Raw genomic sequence first — 23,038 nt, forward strand, 5'->3', positions numbered from 1 at the left:
ACTATTTTTCAGGAGTCCACTAGAATGTGGCATCTGCTGTTACTACTGTGTATGCATGTTTCTTCAGAATCCCTCTCTCCTAGTCATAACAGTTAATGAAACTTAAACTGGTTAAATTTTAGGGGATAAGCGGGATCTACCAAGAGACCTAAAAACTCCAAATAGCACTACAGATAAGTTAGAGACAATCACGATGAAGGAGCATGCAAAATCCACATTTTATAATACTTACTCTTTTTTCAAAGTCTTCAAGTTCCAGAGTTGAACATAACCATTAGCAAAGCCAACTACCAACTGGTTTGTTCTGGGCACATAGCTCATTGCAGTGGCTGCTACTGCAGATGAGCTCTGCAACTGGAAGCAGAGGTGTCGTCCTTCCCTCATCACAGTTTCCCTCATTTGAGGAATTTCTGCAGGGGACCTATTGACCACTTCAAGATCTGAAAAGACATCAATTCAGAATGCAGCAAGTGAAAATGCTTCCAAACAAATGTTTTAACACATCTAAGGCTAATTGACAGATCTGGCTGGATAATCAGTTGATCACACTGAGTCTATAATCAACATCTTAAAAGAGCCATTCTTAAAGTAATATTTTCAAATATGAAGTAACTTTTACTTGTAGAACTAAAACCAATAATATATGGCCACAAATTTTCAAATGAATATTGGCAAATCAGTTTATGCGCCCAAGTCAGAGTTACATGACCATGGCCGCAAAAGCAATGGAAATCCACATGGGAACAGAAGAGCTCTGTTTTACAATGTTCGTGGGAGACTTCAGGACAGCACAGTGCCTGTCTCCACTAATTGGTTTGTATTAGTATGGCACATATAGATCTATGGGACTAGTGTATACAAGTCCCTTTCAGGAGGGAAGTAAAAAAAAGGAGCAAGAGATGCCACCCAGCACTCTACTGTTCCTAATCCTCCCAATTTTCCAACTACCCTTCCAACAACAGCAGTGGCAGCTACAGCATGAAAGACAAAAACATTAAAAACAGTGTGAGCAACAAGAGGAGAGCCGGGAAACTTAGCTTCCAGCATTTAATCCATCAGTCAAAGCATCTACCCTGGCAGTTTTTCCATTAGGCTTCACCATTATGGTGGGGGACAGTGAAGCAAAGCTAAAATAATGGCGGTTACATGTAAAAATGCTCTAAGAGTTAATACAAAGAAACCAATAACCAAGTACTAGTATGAAATGATCACTGACTGCAAGGAACAGTGAATCTATACATCAAGGTGAGGTTAACATTTGAGCACATCTTGGACTGGATGTCAGATAAGCAGTATGACAACACAGAGGCAGTGGGAAGATAGAGAAAGATTTTGTTGAGGAAGAGAGTAGTGCAGTTATGCTACAACTGGGATCTGACAACATGTTTTTGGGTAATGTCAACTGGCAGCATGTAGATGTAAAATAGGAGGAAGCCATGGATGGCTCCTTGGGGGAACTCCAGAGAATATGGTGCACCAACAGAAAGAGAAACCATTGCAAAAGATTCTCAGTCTACCATTGGATATACAAGAATAAAACAGCATACTAAATCGCAATGTAGCAGCACAAATAATTGTAAGATTCAAGTCTAACCTAATCCAAAGTGAAATTGGGACTTACTTTGGGGAAAGAAAAAAAGATCAAGGACAGAGTATTTAACTTGGAAAGGGTGGAGAAAATCTTGGGAGTGTTTCAGATGAAGAAGATTTTCTCCTTGCAGATCAATTTCATCACTACCTGCAGGTTTGGGCAGTGTTAAATAAACACCTATGAAAAGAGTTTCTGTCTTTGGGTGTCTAGGTGGCAGGTAGGGTGGGGTGCAGTGCAGTGGTATCTGTGTGCTTAAAGAAAATAACCATTTATTGTATGATGAGAGATTGTTGCTTGGTGAATGTTTGCACACCATAGTGACAACAGCAAGGTAAATGGAGTAGGGCAAGGAAAATGTAATCCATGCATCAGACCTGCACTGCCAACCAGTAATAAATGCAAATTACATGTTATAATTCTGAGCACAAAGCAAAACAAGCATTAGTACTTCTATTCTCAAGCATAAAAGCAAATTACAGCGGATGCTGGAATCTGAAACCAAATGAGAAAATGCTGGAAAATCTCAGCAGGTCTGGCAGCATCTGTAAGGAGAGAAAAGAGCCGACGCTTCGAGTCCAGATGACCCCTTTGACAAAGGGTTCTGCCACAGAACTGTTGAGATTTTCCAGCATTTTCTCTTCTGTTCTCAGGCAGTTGTTCAGGTCAATTTACCTGCTGGTTCCTGTTCACTTTGACTGCACGAGAAGTCATCCAAGCACAGATCGATGAGTAGAACATGTCCGGTATTAGTCACAACAGCTACTATGCCGAAAAACCATCGTAGACTCTGATGTAAGCGCTGTGTGCTGGCAGTGGCACCTCCATGGTTTACTATTGGTTCAATGGCAGTCACCTGTGTTTTTTTTTAAAAAAGCAAACCCTGAATAATATTTTTTCAAAATACCAGAAAATACATCCAAAATGTTGAATAAAAACCAAAAACAAGCTTAAGTCAATAGTGCTAATGAACACAATTTTTAATGTTGTGTCTTAACATCATGTGCTTTGCTTCAGTGCTGTCTGTTTTGTTTCAATCACTTCACAATTAACCCATGGGGCAATTTTTGGGGTGGGTTGGGGGAAACAGGACAGGACAGGTATAGTCAGCAAGCAGGCCATGTCCCTCCTTCCAGATCTCGGTGGTACTTCAGCAGCCGATAAGCAGTTTGACTTAAATCCCAGTAATGCATAGAAAAGAACTGAGGAAAAAATATTACAGTGGAATGTTAAAAGATTAAGCATCTTCAAGAAGAAACTTTCTTAGGCTTGCTACCCTAACCAAAATCAAGATGGAACAATCATATTTGAAACACATCCACCAGAAATGCATATATCCTCAGTAGATAGGCTAAAAAAAAAATCAATATATTGTGCAAGAATTAATTCAAATGGCATCTTATTAGTGATTATTAAAAATGAACCTCAAGATTGATCAGAAATTAAGTTGAACGATACCAAGTTCCCAGCTGGCAACATGGGACATTTCATGAATCATGAAGCTTCACATGTGGAATACAAATAGGTTTCGTTTAGTGGATGAAAACGTAAAAAGATCCTAGCTAGGTAGGGAGTGCCAGGATTTTGAGCCAATGATGCTGAAGGAAAAACAATACATTTCCTGTCCAAGTGCGAGACTTGGATGAGAAATCAGAGGTAGTGGTGCTCCCATGCACCCATCCATCGAGACAATAGAGATCATGGATTTAGAAGGTGCGTCAAAGTAGTTTTGACAAGTAGTGGAGGGGTTGAATGTTTAAGGTGGTGGATATAGTACCAATTAAATGGTTCATCCTGGATGGAATCCAGCTCGAGTGTTGTTCAGTTACGCTCATCTAGTCAAGTGGAGAGCCTTCCATCACATTCCAGACTTGTATCCTATAGATGGTAGAAAGCTGCTGAAGAGTTGGGGGACTAATAACTTGCTGCAGAATACGAAGCTTCTGACCCACAATGCAAAGCCCAGTGCACATGCACTGTTGAAACTTTTCCATTTGTCAAGCAAAGTTAAGTGCAAAGAAAGGATTGTAAAAGAAGAAAAGCAAATTACTGCAGATGCTGGAATCTGAAACCAAAAGAAAAAATGCTGGAAAATCTCAGCAGGCCTGGCAGCATCTGTAAGGAGAGAAAAGGGCTGACGTTTCGAGTCCAGGTGAACTTTGACAAAAGGTCATCCGGCCTCGAAATGTCAGCTCTTTTCTCTCCTTACGGATGCTGCCAGGCCTGCTGAGATTTTCCAGCATTCTCTCTTTTGGTTGTAAAAGAAATTCAGACCATTTTGGAAAGAACAAAACACACAACAGTTCTGTCCCAGATGAAGGACGACAGTTGGTTGATGTTAAATAGAAAACAAAGGGACAAATCATCTTTCTTTGCAATCTGTGAAGGGATGGAAATAACTATTGCTTAGCATTAATAAAACTGAGAATGTGAAAACAAACATGACAAATTTCAAACAACAATAACCTCTTAATAATGAAAAATTAAGGCTCCATGCCTAATCGCTGTGTTTAGTTGTAAAGGGAGAGGGGCAATGGTCAAAGGATTATAATAATGTACCTTTCCAGGGAGAAACACTGCTTTAACCACTCTGGATACTGCGAGGTCATAAAGGCAGAGGATGCTACCTTCCGATTCTTTTAATCCTATCAATAATCCAGTTCTTTTCAGCCAGCAAAATTCTTTTACAGCCAGAATGGTTGGAGGTTGTTCTCCAATTCCACGGAACCGATAGGCTGATAGTCGTTCACCTGTGAGCGAGTTAAGCAGCTCCAAATGAGCACCACAAGCCAGCCAGGACAACCCATTTCTACCTGAAAGAGAAACATAACACAATAGCTACAGTTATTATGGTGAACACAAAGTTTCCTCAACATTTCACATATGATTTTATGATTAAAAAAGGACCATACAAGGAAACTAGATTTCTAATACTCTTGCAGGCAGCAAGCTTGGTATGTACCAGAACTGGCAACATATCAGACTTCAGTTCATCACCGACTGCTTGGCTACTGATGCCCTGCACTCACTGTCTTGGCTATTAACTGCCCACTGAAAAAGACCAGTGTTAGGAACAACATATAACTATGTTTATACTTGTGCATTAAGAAAGGTGGAACATGGTTTCAGCTTCATTTTGTTTGCTTGTAAGGTTGGTGTTGGGAAGTCTAGAGGGTTCCTCAGCATAAAAAAAGCCAGATTTTCTGGGTTAGTTTACACACATGCATTTTAATGAGGTTTTACAACCCCTGAAGTGAAGAGATAGGTGACAAAAGGGTTAATAGTTTTGTGATTTTCGAGAAAAAACATAGTAGAAAAAACTGTGTTGGTGCCTCGCCATTGGGGCCTGGTGATAAACAGAAAAGAACTTCAGAGTGTGTATGTCAGAGTGAAGACAGGAATTCTAAGCTCTCTGATAGAAATACTGAAAGGCTGCTGGGAACTGAGCTTAGGAAACTCGTGTTTGCCCTCCAGTCGAAGTAATTGCGGTTTTGGGCTCTTGGGGAGCAATGCAATCTGGGAGAAAAGTATCCAGTGAATGCTCAGAAATTTGCGAGAAGAAAACCATTTGCCACAGGGCCAGTCCAAGAAAGAATCCTTAGTGTTAAGATGGTAGTAAATTGTCACTGGGGTTTTGCTGGGATAAAATAAATGGTATGAGTTTGAACCATTTTCTTGTGTTTGTGCTGTGATCCTTCCAACTTTTTTGTCTGGGGCAATACAGTTTGTCTTTTCGTGTGTTTAATAAAGGTATTCTTTGTTAAAAGTTCAGCATTAAACTCTGAATTTGCTCAGTAACGTTTGCAATTTCCACAGCTAATGGCCACAACAGCAGTCAACATTGCCGAAAATATTCTCTGCCAAATACACATCTTAAATGTAGGATTATCAGAATCTTCCTTGCAATTTGAACAATGCTACAACCCCCAATACTTTTTCTATCAGCTTTATTTGGGAGAAATGTAAATAAGAGGGTGCAGTAACCATTTAGACTATCTTACAGAACAAGATTTCACAGTATTTTCTTCCATGGAATGTGCTGCAATGGCTATCAGACAACAATGGATTAAATATAATAGCTCAGATTATTTGCTTTCTTCATAGAAGTCACCTCAGGAAGAGCGAGTGTGAGACAGACAGACAGAAGGACTAATGAGATATTTTCACAGCAGCAATCAAACACATCTCAGTTGTGCTCTCAGAAAAGTACTTTGAGTGTTGTACGGAGTTCTGACAAGAGATCTTTTTTGTTACATCCAATTCAATCCAATCAAAGTCCAATTCAAAGTCTCAAAAGTGAGACATTCCAGATCCAAGCCTCTTCCTGTATTGGGTTTGATCTACATGATCCAAGCTGATTGGAGCAGGCATTGCACCCCCTCCAAGGCTTGATCCCATTTGCATCTTAGCCAAAAGGCCTAGATGCCATTTTTAAAAATTGCTTCAAATGAAGCCTCAGTGTAACCTCATTGACTTCTATCAAGTGCAGACAGCAAAACTATACTTGATCTTAGCCAAAAGGCCGAGGAGCAAGAGCTCGGACAACAGATGGCTCAGAAACTAAAATGCTGGACCTTCAACTCCTAACATGTGTTTCGATTATATAGTCTTTCACTGTATTCACACACACACTGACATAAAATTGGTAAAGTGCAGTATGGTCCAAGCAAATCTCAAACAGCTGTAACACACTTACGATATCCCCCCCACAAACCCCAAGCAATCAACACATTGGCTCAAAAGCACAGCTGGAGCAGAAAACTGGCTGGAATTCATCACACATTGTAATGCCACAAGGCATACTCTTGTCCCTTATGTCAACTGTCGCTTGCCAGGATTGTGCAAAAGAAATTAGATCTCACCAAAGCAACATTGGTGCAAGGCATATGGAAAAGTTGCCTTTTGAAAAAAATCGGATGTTATGCATAGGAACGGGTTTAATTTAAACAGCCCCAATTTCTCCTCTCACCACTCGTCTGTAAACAGAAGGGGCGATTTGATTTCCCCCTTTATAAGAGGCGTATTTTCCCAACCTCTCAGTTTTGGAGTGATCCAATTTCAATTAATAACCCCACAACAAACTCAATATAGGGTGAACAGAGGGGTTTAGTTTATTCGCACACACTCAGAAGAAAACTAAGGTTGCAAATTAACCCCCAGTGTATTCATATAATAAACAAGGGAAAGAGAACAAGAGAAAGAAAGGTTCACATAGCAGAAGCCACAGAACAAAGAATGATCACTTCATGTGAGCACAGAATCAAAGTCCAATGGTATATTCTTTCAGAGGTCAGCAGCTGACAACTGAAAACGATGCTAGATAATATTTTCTACTAGGAGAAGACTGCCACAATGAGATAGATACACCGAGATGAGTTAGTTTGGCAGGCAATGGTATAAAGGTTCAGAGATTCCAGTAGAAACAGAGGCCGGAATTTTCCAGCCATTCATGCTGGCGGGATCTTGTGGTCCTGCCGATGCCATACACCCTCCACGGACTTCTCGCTAGCAGGGAGTACATACAATGGGAAACCCTGTTGACGGCAGTGGGTCCAGAAGACCCACTGCAGGCCAATGGCAGGTCACCTCCTCCACCACAAAACATACCGCAGGGGGATGGGGAAGGCAGGCAAACAAAACTGGACAGAGGCTCTTTTCGGACCTGGTGCTTGGTAGATGGAAAATGAAACACTGATTTGCAGTGAAGAACTGCATAATTGGATTTCCCAGCTTCTTTTCTTTTTGGGGGTGGGTCATATCACATGATTCTCACCTCTCCACTCTGGCTTTGACGAAAGGTGGATATTACATGGTCTGGGTTGCTGAGATTCTTAATGGTTGGAACAGTAACAATTTCAAAGGATGATCACAGGGCTCTTTATCCTAGCAGACTATTAGACGTCGCTGGCCAGGCCTGGCTGATGAAATGCAAATTGCCTTGTATAACTCCCTTTGACTTTGGTCTCTGCAGCCCACAGGAGTCATTAGAGTCTCTTCAGAGACAACAAGACACAAGGTACTGCAGCGATACTACGAAATAGCTCTTAGTATTAGAGGATCACAGCCAGACACAGCTTCAGTCATTTTAAAATGGCACTGCCCAGTTTCAAGATATTTATAAAGTAACTTTGAGGGCATATTTTATAAAAATATCTAACGTCTTAGCACTGTTACACAGGTTTGCATACTCCTTGCGTTATCATAGCCTGACCTAACTTCACATGAAGATGGCTCCAATCCCCTTAAACCTGGTACAAATTTTAAAACTGTTGTCTAAGAAAAAATTATATGGTAGATTGAATGAAGTAGCTGTACAATGTCAAGACCAAAAGATGTGTAGGTTAGGTGGGCTGGCCATGTTAAATTGCCCCTTAGGGTCCCAAGATACGTAGGTTAGGGGATTAGAAGGGTAAATGCATGGGTTAAGGGAATGGCGTGGAGGTGGGCCTTGATAAGATGCTCTGCCGGAGAGTCGGTGCAGACTTGATGGGCCAAATGACCTCCTTGTACTGTAAGGATTCTATGATTCCAAATCAATTCTGCCTTCACAGAAAAGTTTGAATGTCATTGATTTGGACATCAAGACCAGACAGTAAACCTGATCTCTACAAGATAGCACCATGTCCCACCTAAACTGCCATAAAGAGTACAACTTGCCATTGCTGCACAAGTAAATTAATGGTATTGCTTCTTTGGATAAAGAATAGCTATGGAAAAAGACTTCAGCCAGGACCATACCTTTCACGTAACTAAAGAAAGCAATAGAATTTGCATGCTCATTGGAAAAATGTAAAATACACCATAGCTGTTCTCACCAGATTGGAGCTTAAGAAAAAGAAAATGTACATTAAACATCTTAAAAAGCACCCCAACAGTACATACTGGCATTAGCAGCACGGTACACCCAAATGTTCGATCATATATTAACCATCAGATTCCCTATAAAAATAGCTAACCTTAGCTGTCCATGAGAGAAATATGCATATTTGATCATCCTCTGTACAAATATAGCTTTTAAAGTCAGAATGTGTGTTGTAACGCAACAGTGTAGCTATGATAAACAATGCAACCAAACAGAACTAGAAATTATCCAAGGTTTACTGGACAAGTTGTCAAGAGGCCAGGACTAATGTACTGGAGATAAGAGCCCGAATCCCACTGTAGAAGCTAGGGAATTTAAATTCAATCACTCAATTAATAAATGTAGAATAAAACTGCTGCGAAAACCCATGTGATTCACTAATGCCCTTTAGGGAAGGAAAGCTGCCATCCTTACCCGTTCTGGCCCACACGCAACTCCAAACCCACTGCAATGTTGATCATTCTTAACTTCCCTCTGAAATGGAGCAGTAAATCATGAAGGATTTTAATAGTGTAAATGCCTGTACGGACTGACTCAAGAACAGCTCCTTCCCTGCTGCCATCAGACTTTTGAATGGACCTACCTCGCATTAAGTTATTCTTTCTCTGCACCCTAGCTATGACTGTAACACTACATTCTGCACTCTCTCGTTTCTTTCTCTATGGACAGTATGCTTTGTCTGTGTAGCGCGGAAGAAACAATACTTTTCACTGTATGTTAATACATGTGACAATAATAAATCAAATCAAAAACCTGCTAATTATCACTTACTGCCCTCCCTCAGCTAATGAATCAGTGTTTCTTCATGTTGAGCACCACTTGGAAGAATAATCAAGGGTAAGGAATGCATTCTCTGTGGGGAACTTCAATGCCCATCGCTCAGAAGCACCGCTACTGGCTAGGTCCTGAAGATGTGATAACCTAGGTCCTGAAGGACAGCCAAGGCTTGCAGCAGGTAGTGAGTGAACAAAAAGGAGGGGGAAAACTCTTACTTTGTCTCACCAATCTACTTATAGCAGTCGTATCTGTCCACGACAGTATTGGTTGGGGAGCCTGTTATACAGTCCTTGTGGAGGTGAAGCCCCATTTTCATAAAGAATCATGCTGTCTCGCACTATAAACTGTGCTAAATTGGATAGATTCAAAACAGATCCAGCAGCGTAAACTGAGCATCCGCATGGCACTATGGCCCATCAGCATCAGTAGAATTGGATTCAACCACAATCTTCAACTTCGTTGCCAGCGATATGCCTGCGTTACCTTTACCAATAAATATAAGGATGAACTCTTGTTCAATGAGGAGTGCAGGAGAGCATGCCAGGAGTAGCACTGGGCATACCTAAAAGTGAGGTGGCAACCTGGTGAAGCAATAACACAGTCGATCAGGAGGACCTCTTGGTTGCATATGATGTTCTGGAACTTGGCTTTCCTTGACCCTGGAAGTAGGATTCTTCTCTTGGAACTAATGTTGCATCATTCTCACATGGTATTGTAGCTAAGACACAATCATCAGACAACTCAGATTCAACTAAGTCTTCCATAGTATTCACAACATTAGTAACTAAAGAAGTTGGTACCTCTGGAGGCAATGGAGAAATGTGTCAAATTTTTCAATGATTTGTTCAGTTGTAACATTACTGCTCAATTGTGGTGCTTCACCTTATGGAGTAGGGGCAGTAGTTTCACATATCCTTCAGGAGAAGAACAACCAATAGCTTTTGCTTTGCATACTCTGACTAGTGCTCAACCTATGCCCAGCCAGAAAAAAAAGCAGCATTGAGTATAATTTTTGGTGCACCGAAGTTATATTATTTATATGGTCGTCATTTCACATTATTGACTGATCATCGATCCTGAAATACTTTTCTTTCTTGATACGCAGACCATGTTCTTGGAAACATCCCAATGTTGCTTCTAAATTATTCAAATCCAGATAACATTGTACACCAGAGAGACAACATAAAATCAGATTCATCGATCTTTGGAATAGGGCTGGTGCAGATGTTATTCCAAATCTTCTATAATGAAAAAGATCTTCATGAGTAATGATTATAAGCAACGGTTAAAATTCAGCAGCTATATTCATCTGTACGCATGCTTGTGAAAGATCAATCCTGCTAACTTCTGCCCACCTGATAACCCAGCAAACAAATCTTCAATTAAAAAGGAAGCAGATATTGATCAGCACATATACAAACGGAACCATCTGGTTTCATGACAGGTATGATGGGGGCAGCCCAGTCACTCACGTTACCCAACACACCAATGTTAACAAGTCGCACTAATTCTTCTTAACCTTGGGATGAATTGCAAATGACACCGCTCTTGTTTCAAGACTTCTTGGTTGACTATTTAGTTTTATGTCAAGTTTCTCTTCAACTCCCTCATTCAGTCAAGTGACTCTTCGAATACACTCTTCTATTTATCCAGATGGTGCTGTCGGTCTGTTTAGACATCAACAAATTTATTGACAACATTCCAATTAAGCTTTATCTTCTCCAATCATGATCTGCTCAATGGAACTAGAAAATTACCACAGACGACATGAAGGGGCAACTCTGTTGTTTGTCCACTCAACGACCCATCTCTTCCTGGTATGTCCTTTAAATCATGTAAGCTAGTTTTAAAGGAAGATGCTTCAGCTTTTGCTGGTATGTAGTCTCAGGAATTAAAGATACAGCAACGCCAGTATCAACCTCCATCCTAATCTGTTGTCCACTTAACTTCAGAATCACCTGGAATCTATGTAATCCACCATGTATGGATAAGACATTCAGTTGGATCTCTTCATCATATTTATGGACATTCTCTTCTTCACAGACGTAATTCTTTTTGTGGAATGCAATTTGTTCTTCTTGAAAGTACCCAAATTCTTCATCTGAATATTCTTCTCACGGGAAGCTCGTTTAGGCGAACAAGCTTTTACAATGTGATCAATTTTGCCACAAATCTTGCATTGATTATCATTGCTCCAGCATTCATTCTGAATGATCCATTTTGGCATATCTATGATATGCCTATTGTGGTTTTGACTTCATATGGCCAGTTTCCACCTTGTGGATCTTCATTTCGGCACCAAATTGTGCAGCCCCTTTACCAGCTATTTCCATCGACATTCTGAGCATTCAAAGCATTTTCAAGTAAGCAATCTTCTTTGGACAGCCTCATTTTTAGACCACAAACTAGACAATCTCGAAGAGTATCTTCTAACGACTCAAACTGCATAATGCTTTCGCCTTCGAATTGATTCCTTTGGTGGAACCTGAACTGCTTTGGAGAGTGCTGCCCTTTAAGGATCTTTGTCAAGTCATCGGAAATTTTGGTCCCCAGATTTGCTGGATGAACCAAAATCCGGCGCAAATTAAAGCTTTGACTCACTATTGTACTAAGAAAAAAAGGGTACGAGCAGTTCACCAGCAATTTTATTCACTTGTACAAAGTACTGAAAACACTCTGCATAGGAACTCCATTTCTATTTTCTTCATTGAAAGGGCGCATGGATGCTAATTAACGCATTATTTCTCTTACTAGAGACTGCTCAGTATATTTTGTTTTACTGTCTTCCCAGTATTCCCCTTTTTACCCCAGAGACTGTTAGCATTATATATCTCAGGAAGGATGTGCTGGCCTTGGAAAGGGTCCAGAGGAGGTTCACAAGAATGATCTCTGGAATGAAGAGCTTGTCGTATGAGGAACGGTTGAGCACTCTGGGTCTGTACTCATGGGAGTTTAGATGGATGAGAGGGATCTTATTGAAACTTACAGGATACTGCGAGGCCTGGATAGAGTGGACGTGGAGAGGATGTTTCCACTAGTAGGAAAAACTAGAACCAGAGGGCACAACCTCAGGCTGAAGGGACGATCCTTTAAAACAGAGATGAGGAGGAATTGCTTCAGCCAGACAGTGGTGAATCTGTGGAACTCTTTGCAGCAGAAGGCTGTGGAGGCCAGGTCATTGAATGTATTTAAGACAGAGATAGATAGGTTCTTTATTGATAAGGGGATCAGGGATTATGGGGAAAAGGCAGGGGAATGGAGATGAGAAAAATATCAGCCATGATTGAATAGCGGAGCAGACTTGAAGGGCTGAGTGGCCTAATTCTACTCCTATGTCTTATGGTCTTATGTATTTTAAATGGCCCCAGCCACACAACAAAGCATTCCTCTCTTTTCAAATATGCCAAATACTGCCTGGAATCTGACCCTTCTTTGTGTGGTTTATTTCTGATCAGAGAGCTTTTTCCTTACGAGTCTTCCTTCACAAGCTCTACAATCTTTAATCCTGATGTTGCTTCTCCCCAGCCTTCAAATTTCTAAGAGTGAAGAGCCACAATTTTTTTTCCCCTGTACTTCGGATTTTTCTCGAAGAAGCAAAATCCCGACTCGTCACTAATTTTCTTTCTCTAACACGTGACCTCAGACTTTTGTATCTTTTTCCCATCGGAAAAGGTGGAAGAGAGTATGTCTGGGTGCATGGGGTTCTTGATTATGTTGGCTGCTTTTCCAAGCAGCGGGGAGTGTAGACGGAGTCAATGGACGGGAGGCTGGTTTGCATGATGGACTGGGCTACATTCACAACCCTTTGTAGTTTCTTGCGGTCTTAGTCTGAGCAGAAGCCATACCAAGCTGTGATACATCCGCAAAGGATGCTTTCTATGGTGCATCTGTGAGAATTGGAGAGAGTCGTATAGGACATGCCGAATTTCCTTAGCCTCCTGAGAAAGTAGAGGCTTTGGTGTGCTTTCTTAACACTTCGGCATGGGAGGACTAGGCAGGATAGAAAAAACAAAGGAAAGTACAACACAGGAGCAAGCCCTTCAGCCCTCCAAGCCCGTGCTGATCATGATGCCCCAACTAAAAAACACTTCTGCCCTTACTTGGGCCGTATCCCTCTATTTCCCCCTTATGTACAGATGCCTCTTAAATGTTGCTAATGTTCCTGCTTCCACTACTCCCTCTGGCAGCGAGTTCGAAGCACCCACCATTCTCTGCATGAAAAGCTTCCTTCGCACATCTCCCTTAAACTTTCACCTTCTCACCTTGAACCTGTACTCTCTTGTAATTGACATTTCCGCTCTGGGAAAAAGCCTCCGACAATTCACCCTGTCTACGCCTCAAATTTGTAGATCTCTATCCGGTCTCCCCTCAGCCTCTGTCTTTCCAATGAAAACAATCCTAGTTTATTCAACCTCTCCTCATAGCCAATGCGCTCGAGACCAGGCAACATCCTGGTGAATCATCTTGCACTCTTTCCAAAGCTTCCATTTTCTTCTGGCAGTGTGGTGACCAGAACTGCATGCAATACTCCAAATGTGGCCTAACCAAGGTTTTAGCTGCAACATGATTTCCCAACTGCTGTACTCAAATGCCCCAGCCGATGAAGGCAAGCATGCCATTTGCCTTCTTAATCACCTTGGTCACCTGTTGCCACTTTTAGGGAACTATGGACCTTCATGCCCAGATCACTCTGAATGTTAATGTTCCCAAGGGTTCTGCCATTTACAGTATAATTCACACCTAAATTCGATCCTCCAAAATGCATCACCTCGCATTTGTCCAGATTAAACTCCATCTGCCATTTCTGTTCCAAGTCTTCAATCCATCTGTGTCCTGCTGAATCCCCGGCACTATAAGCAACTCCACCAATCTTCGAGTCATCCGCAAACCTACTAATCAGACCACCCACATTTTCCTCCAGATCATTTACATATAATATAAACAACAGAGGTCCCAGCACTGATCCCTGCGGAACACCACTAGCTATAGATCTCCATTCTGAAAAACACCCTTCCACTGCTACTCTGTCTCCTATGACCAAGCCAGTTCTGTATCCATGTAGCCAGCCCATCTCGAATCCCATATAATTTTAATTTTTGTACCGGTCTGAAATCATAGAAACCTTACAGTACAGAAAGAGGCCATTCGGCCCATCGAGTCTGCACCGACCACAATCCCACCCAGGCCCTACCCCTATATCCCTACATATTTTACCCGCTAATCCCTTCCAATCTACGCATCCCAGGACACTAAGGGGCAATTTCAGCATGGCCAATCAACCTAACCCGCACATCTTTGGACTGTGGGAGGAAACCGGAGCACCCGGAGGAAACCCATGCAGACACGAGGAGAATATGCAAACTCCACACAGACAGTGACCCAAGCCGGAATCGAACCCGGGACCCTGGAGCTGTGAAGCAGCAGTGCTAACCACTGTGCTACCGTGCCACCCCATAAAGTCTGCATGTGGGACCTTGTCAAACTTACTACAGCCCATATAAACAACATCCACAGCCCATTCCTCACCAATGATCTTAGTCACCTCTTCAAAAAATTCAACCAGTTTGGTGAGACACAACCTCCCCCGTACAAAACCATGCTGCTTGTTACTAACAAGTCCATTTTCTTCCAAATGTGCATATATCCTGTCCCTCAGTATCTTCACCAAAAGTTTCCCCACCACAGACATCAGGCTCACCAACCTATAATTTGTTGGGTTATCCCTGCTTCCTTTCTAAAACAACGAACAACAGTGGCTATTCTCGTTGTTGGTGCTCCAGACACCTAGAAACATAAAGCGCTCAACCACTTCCACTTCATTCCTGTTGATGTAGACAGGGGCATGTCTTTCACTACACTTCCTGAAGTTGATGACTATCTCTGTTTTATTGACACTGAGGGAGAGATCATCGCACCGGATTCTCTCTTTCCTGTAATCATCACCATCAAATCATGCGATCAGCTCTTAAAGCAATTGTGCAATCCTTTTAAAAAGATAACAAGTGGGCAATATTGATGAAGTTCTAAGTAATGGAAGGAAGCAACTTGGTGATTATATTACTTAACTGTACCTCAGCCAATTAATCTCTCTGCTCCTATCATCAGTGTTACACCCCAGTCTTGAATAGAGCAAATGGCTCACTGCAGGCAAAACTTAAATTTGTAAGGACAAAACCTATAATTGCACCCTTAGATGTTCTTCATTGTTCAAGTGGACACAGTGTGAACATTTCACACACCCCTATACTTAACTTCTAGTTATAAAACTGTGGAAATGTGTGAGAACTTCAATTACAATTATAGTTTGGCACGAAATAATTATGCACTAAGATCTAATTTCTATAATTATACTTCTATTTCAAGGCAGCAATAAAAACAGTACACAAAGCTGCTGGAACAAGTGCCAGCTCTTATCCCATTCTTGACCCGAACTCTCATCTAATAACCTCAAACATACAAACACATTAATTGTTGCATATGGCGCTCACATATTGTACACGTTAATCTTAAATCGAAAAACCATAGGGCAAATTTCATAATTGCGCTCACTTTCTAGGTACATTTCCATACGGCATCTCTGAAATAGCTTTCTAAAGCCGCAATTCACCTACACCCGCCCCTATATTACATTTCTAAATCAAAATAAGGGATTATGGAAAGCATGTTGGCAGAATGGTTAGCACTGCTGCCTCACAGCGCCAGAGACCCTGGCTCAATTCCGACCTTGGGTGACTGTGCAGAGTTTGCACATTCTCCCTGCGTCTGCGTGGGTTTCCTGCAGGTGCCGGTGTTTCCTCCCTCTGTCCAAACAGGTTAGGTGGATTGGCCATGCTGAATTGCCCCTTAGTGTCATGGGGATTAGCGGGGTAAACACATGGGGCTGTGGGGATAGGGCTTGTGTGGGATTGTTATCGATGCAAGCCTGATGGGCCGAATGACCTTCTGCACTGTCGGGATTTTATGATTCTATGAAAAATTCATGCATTTTCTGTGGTTTCACATTATAATAAACGCTCTGTCTTTTCATATGTTTGGTAAGAAAATTTTACTTGGTGTTCAGCTTCTCTTAAAACATACGTTTCAACTTTATACTTGCGACTATATCTGTGAAGACTTTCCCAGAATGCAATCTACATCACAGGAAATATAGAGATATGTGCACCATATTCTCTTTAATAAAATTTATGTAAAACCAGCACTCAAAAACAAAATGTTACAATGAAAATTTAAAGTTTATTATTGTCACAAGTAGGTTTACATCAACACTGCAATGTTACTGTAAAAATTCCCTCTCTTCGGTGCCTGTTCAGGTAAACTGAGGGAGAATATTAGCATGGCCAATGCACCTAACCAACACAACTTTTGGACTGAGAGAGGAAACAGGAGCACCTGGAGGAAACCCACAGACATGAGGAGAAGAATGAGCAAACTCCACACAGACAGTGACCCAAGCTGAGAACTGAACCCAGGTCCCTGGCACTTTGAGGCAGCAGTGCTAACCACTGGGCCACAGAATTTCAGGAATTTGGTTTCTCTTTCTTCAAAAATGTTGTATTCATAATTAACGTCTTCACATTAAAGAATTAGGAATGTAACCTAAATGTCAGGTATTGCAGCCAAACCTTTAGTCACATCTGTAGACACAGATTAAGACAATTTTAATCACAGGTTCACATTTGTTTTTTTGGCAGAACAGAAATCTTGCGGAATAACTGAGCATGCAAATACAAGTTATATGCAAGCTTGCACCAATAAATCTTGAAGTTGGACTCAAGATGGATCATAGAATCCTAGAATGCAGAAGGAGGCCATTCTGCCCATGGAGTCTACACTGACCACAATCCCACCCGCAGTCCCATGTATTTACCCTAGCTAGTCCCCCTGACACTAAAAGGCAATTTAGCATTGCCAATCCAACTAACCCACACATTTTTGGACTGTGGGAGGAAACCCACGCAGACACAGGAAGAACATGCAGACTCCGCACAGACAGTGACCCAAGCTGGGAATCAAAACAGGCCCTTGCCGCTGTGAGGCAGCAGTGCTAACCACCATGTCACCCACAAATTGTGTGCTCAGATTTCGAGAGTGGAAATAATTGATCCAAAAACTACATGTCATTTCAAATGAATGTTCTAAAATGGAGTTTATTCGGAAGTCCGAGCTACAATATAAAAGTCAATTCCAAAATGTAGTTATATTGTGGATAACAATAGCCACTCTTCAAAGTAATGCACCATTATTCAGGTTTGGAGGGAATTTCTGAATAAAACTGAATTTAACACCAGCATCTTTTATTAAGTATTCTATTTAGTGATCAAGGATTTCTATGATTTATAAAACTGAGGCACTAAACCAATGGGCAGCTTTCCTACTCAAGATTGTTAATAACAGTTTGTGAAAGGAATAATAATACTGGGTTAAAATTATATATTTAATTCCTTATACCACAAAGAATGAGAGAAGTGTTTAAAGCAATGTAATCTAGTTTGTGCACTCTATTTGATGCAAGGCAGCCCCAATAAAGCCACCACTGTAACGGAATAACAGTATTTACTGTATTTTACCCTGATGTGACCCTTGTACTGAGTTATAGGAGGACAGGGTGCTTGCCAAAGAAAACTTGGTAATGAATGCAATGAAAAGCAATAAATTCACCATGTGAATTAAAACTGCACTGTATAGAACTCCAGCACTTGTCAAACATTCTAGATTTTGCATATTGTTGGACCAAAAAGAGAAAGCCTGGAAAACATCTGCGTACAAACTGGAGCTTTGCTTACCCGCTACTCAAAAGAATCCTTCTCCTAGGTTTTGGCTTGAGCCAGAAAATAAATCTACTTGAGTGTAGCTTCTCTAAAAACCTAAACTTTAACCGTAGACCTCAGTCATCAGGAGTCGCTCTCATTGCAAAGGACAGTTACAAACATCCTCCCAATTGAAAGATTCCAGCAAAGCATTTTCACCAGTTCTGAACAATGTGCCCGCTAATCTTTATATGTAGTGGGTGGGCAATTTATGTGCAAGTCCTTTAATGTTTTGTACAGTCATTGGTACTTAAAGGGGTTGACATGTTGGTCGGCTTCACTGGAGCTTCCAAGTTACTGCGCAATCACTTAGCTTGGAGGGAACATTAATTCTAACGCTTATACCTACAACATGCTTCCAGATAGCAAGTACTGTATTGATAAATGATGCCCAAAAATAGCACATTAATTCCTAGAAAGTTGTATCAAAAATTCTTATCTTGAAACCAGAGGAACCAAACGCCAGCACTGAAATCCATCAAGGACAAATTGACCAGAATCAATCAATAACTTGAAACTAAAGTATCCAACACCACAAGCTAATGAAGTGAAACGGTATAAAATACAAGCAGTGTCACATTTTCCAGAAATACATTGCAAAAATTTTTGTAGTCAAAGCACACTGATATTCAGTGATGTCTAATAATCTGGAGACGAAGTGGAGAAAATTTAAATCAATATTCTGCAAATACCATAATGAACATTTAAGAAAACAAATTGGGTTACAGGTTAAATAAATAAAACAATAAACAAATAAACTAATTTTGATCAAACATGATCATTATGCTGTACCTGCAGCAATTTTCCCATATAGACCTTCATCTTGTGTTGACTCATCATCAGCAAGAGCTTCGATGGTTACTTCTGGAAATTGCAGTAGACCACTGGTGACTTGTGCTGCAAGTTCACACATGCTTCACTCTGAAATAGAATAAGCCAAAATTAATGGGGCGCTACAGATGAATTGCACAGCAATTTCAGTATAATTTATAAAACACTAAGCAGCGCTCCCATGGTGAGTTAGAGGTTATATTGTTATAATTATTTTAGGGGCAAGACCAAAATAATTCATTTACATTGACAAATTCTATTTTTATTAAAAGGATATTTTTGGGATGGAATTCCATGGCTTTTCATTATTGTGTGAAACCATTTTACAAACTTCAAAAATCCTTTTCCAGTTTTAAAACCATACTTCAAAATAGTATGCAGCAATGTCTTGGAACTGAGATGATTGACCTCCAATCACCACAATTATCTTCCTTTGTGCCAGGTATGACTCCAACCACCAAATTTCCCCTGATTCCCATTGATTCCAGTTTAGCTAGGACACTTCAATGCCATACTTGGTCAAATGTGCCTTGATACCAAGGGCAGCCACTCTCGCATCTGGAATTCAGCTCTTTGGTCCATGTTTGAACCAAGGCTGTAATGATGTCAGGAGATGAGTGGCAGAATCCAAATTAAAGTTTATTAGTCACAAGTAGGCATACATTAACAAAGCAATGAAGTTACTGTGAAAATCCCTTAGTCGCCTCACTCCGACGCCTGCTTGGGTAGACTGAGGGAGAATGTAGCATGGCCAATTCACCTAATCTGCACATCTTTGGATGGTTGGAGAAAACCAGAGCACCCGTTGGAAACCCACGCAGATACAGGGAGAATGTGCAAACTCCACAGACCGTGACCTAAGCCGGGAACCGAACTCGGGTCCCTGGCGCTGCCAGGCAGCAGTGCTAACCACTGTGCCACCATAAGTGAGAGCGAGTGTGAGCAGGCTATTACTAATTTCAGCAAAAAGAGTCAAGTCCAAATGAAGATTTTCAGAAACATATGCGCCTTCAAACAATGAGATAAAAACCACTTGGTAAAATTGATGTTAATGTAAAATACTTAATTTGATTTTTAAAATCTTATTTTGGACATACAAATATCAGTTGCCATGAGAAAATATTTAAGAAAAGTATTTTCATTAACAAATGACAAAATTAAGTGGAGCTTTGCAAAAATAAATGCAGAACAACAGATTTCCAACAGCGATGATTCAAAATTGTGATACTGGAATTGCACATCATACATACACATGAGTGGGAGAGACACACGCTCTCAATTCTTTAGATTAATTGTTTGCTAGTTCTTTCAGGGACAAATTATCCCCGCCTTAGGATAGTGTGCCATTTATGTTAAAGGTGTTATTTAAATCAGAGTTCTTTTACAATCTATAGAACTCAGTTTTAGCTATTATTTAATGAGCTGAGAGGCTCATGTCTGGCACATATCTGGACAGAACCTAACGACCTACTTCTATCCTATAATTTCTAAGCAATCCTGCGTTATCTTTTATGTCTCAAAGCAACTGTTTATCTATCCCATGGGAAAAAGAATTATTCCATCTTTAAATCAAGAAAAGGAAATACTGCAGTTTATATGAGATTCAAACAAGTATGGACCATGGGTAGGTGGTGGTGTCACTGGACAAATAATCCAGAGACCCAGGTTCAAATTCCACCATGGGAAAAGGAATTTGAATTTGATAAAAATCTACAATTAAAAGTCTAATAGTGGCCATGAAACCATTGTTGACTCTTAACTGCCCTCTGATATTAGGGATGGGCAGCAAATGAAGCCCAAATCCCATGAAATAAAAAACTGGATCAACCATTAGGTGAGAACAGTAAGGGCTGTACAGTTTAGTCCTTAGGATATTTTGGTTTTGTACTATAGCCTCCTCCCAGCCTACATCATCTAATTCCATTTGCAGGCTCCCTCCATACTATTTGCCTCAACCACGACACAAAAATGCTGGCCTCTACCACCCACATCATTTATTTCTAGTGTGCATTTTGTTCTTTATAGTTATCAAGATTTATGCAGTTTTGCAGTGTGTCGATAGTATATACATTGTGCTCAGACTTGGATACGTCGTAAAACAATTGTCATATTGCTTCAAACAAATCTGTTTTGACCCAACCCTGAGGAAAGAAAATGTACATCACTGCTGAGGGCAAGAAGATTTGCAACATTAAGATACAAAATAATTACAGGAAAAGTATATCAAAACAATTATTAAAATAACATTTTTCATCTTAAAACTTGTAGTTCCAACAAACTTGAGCTTTAGATCCTAGGACTTCTCAGAACGAGCACTGAAGTAAATCAGCAAGGTACCAGATCATAACGCCACTATACAGCTGCAAATACAATTCTCCAATTATTGACAGGAAGACCGATGCTTTACAGAGCATGCAAGTGCATTCCTTCCTCAATTCTTGTGCATCAGTGAAAAATTACTGCAGGCAAATTCATAGGGAACTAATTTAAGCAGTGAAAGTAACTGGAACATGTTTGTATAAAAATCAGTAAAGGGCACGCTATTGAGAATTCTGACTAAAAAAAATACCTACATTCTAGAAAGTGTTCACTTAGAAATATGTTGCTTGTGACAAATTTAACACTGTATTTCGAAATCATAGAATGGTTACAGTACAGGAGGACAGCCATTGAACCTGCCATCTCTGTGCTGGCCCTCTGAAGGAGCCATTCACTTCATGCCACTCCTCCCTCCCCCCCCCATAGCCATGCAATTTTCTTTCTTTTCAGATAACAATCAAATTCATTTTTGAATTAGCCTCCATCACAGTCCACACACTCAGGCCGTACTTTCCAGATCCCAACCACCTGCTCCATAAAAAAAAAAATGACCTTCACATCATAATTTCTTCTTTTGCCAATTACCTTAAATTTGTGCTCTCGGGTTCTCAATTCACCAATGGCAACAGTTTCTCTTTACCTGGTCTGTCCAGTCCCCTCAATTTTAAGTATCTCCATCAAATCTCCTCTCAACCTTCCACGTAACTGAAGCTGCTCATCCTGGAACCATTCTTGTGAATCTTTTCTGCATGCTCTCTAATGTCTTCGCATTCTTCCTAAAGTAATTAACAGTTGCATTTCTTTTGTGTTTGAAAAAGGTGAAGAAATTAATAAAAGGATTTAGTGTGGGAAAGGAGATGTATCATCCATGATCTTATTGACTGGCAGTGCTGGATCGAGCTCCAATTTCCTATGTTCTTGAATATAGATGTTCTGGAAGAATTACCTTATTTAAGTTTCCAAGAAGGAGCTGAATATAAGTACATGTTTCAGCAGAAATCTTAGTAACATTCAGTAGTGCTGCAGAAGTATTTGCATAGAATATGCAGCACCGAAACAAGCCGTTTGGCCCAAACAGTTCATGCTGATGTTTATGCTCCACTTGAGCCTTCCATCTTTCTTCATCTAAATCTCTCATCATAAGCCTATTCCTTACTCTTGCAAATGCTTGTCTTGTTTCCCTTAAATGCCTCTACACTATCTGGTTCAACCACTTCTTGTGGTAGCAAGTTCCACATTCTCACCAGTGCATTTTTTCCTGAACTTACTACTGGATTGCTTGGTGACTACCTTAATATTGATCACCTCTATTTATGCTTTTCACCACAACAGGAAACATTCTCCACACTATCAAAATCTTCCATAATTTTAAAGTTTTTTCCTAATTTTTAAAAACTGCCTGTCAGCCTTCATTTTTCAAAAAAGAGACCCAACCTGTCAATGGGGACAGAGTAGAAAGGGTCGAAAGCTTCAAGTTTTTTGGTGTCCAGATCACCAACAACCTGTCCTGGTCCCCCCATGTTAACACTACAGTTAAGAAAGCCCACCAACGCCTCTACTTTCTCAGAAGACTAAGGAAATTTGGCATGTCAGCCAAGACTCTCACCAACGTTTACAGATGCGCCATAGAAAGCATTCTTTCTGGTTATATCACAGCTTGGTATGGCTCCTGCTCTGCCAAAGACAGCAAGAAACTACAAAAGGTCGTGAATGTAGCCCAATCCATCACACAAACCTGCCTCCAATCCATTGACTCTGTCGACACGTCCCACTTCCCCAGAAAAGCAGCCAGCATAACTAAGGACCCCATGCACCCATGGCCCCAGACATTCTCTCTTCCACCGGGAAAAAGAT

The 23,038-nt window shown here is 40.7% G+C and overlaps 1 protein-coding gene across 3 annotated transcripts in view; it reads right to left on the reverse strand.

The window, feature by feature from the left end:
* ahctf1 (AT hook containing transcription factor 1) overlaps positions 1–23,038 on the reverse strand; it is an 86,807-nt gene that overhangs the window by 57,154 nt on the left and 6,615 nt on the right. For all 3 annotated transcript variants that reach the window (XR_013499615.1, XM_078229514.1, XM_078229513.1), the window contains exons 2-5: positions 18,827–18,955; positions 4,148–4,401; positions 2,264–2,444; positions 233–440 (exon numbers count right to left, since the gene is read on the reverse strand). Coding sequence is in view for 2 of the 3 variants with exons in the window: in XM_078229514.1 (XP_078085640.1) it covers positions 233–440; positions 2,264–2,444; positions 4,148–4,401; positions 18,827–18,947 (764 nt within the window). In the remaining variant the exon portion in view is untranslated. The remainder of the gene's footprint in view (positions 1–232; positions 441–2,263; positions 2,445–4,147; positions 4,402–18,826; positions 18,956–23,038) is intronic.

The sequence above is a fragment of the Mustelus asterias genome, chromosome 15 (assembly GCF_964213995.1).
Source record: "Mustelus asterias chromosome 15, sMusAst1.hap1.1, whole genome shotgun sequence".
In the NCBI taxonomy this organism is placed as follows: domain Eukaryota; kingdom Metazoa; phylum Chordata; class Chondrichthyes; order Carcharhiniformes; family Triakidae; genus Mustelus; species Mustelus asterias.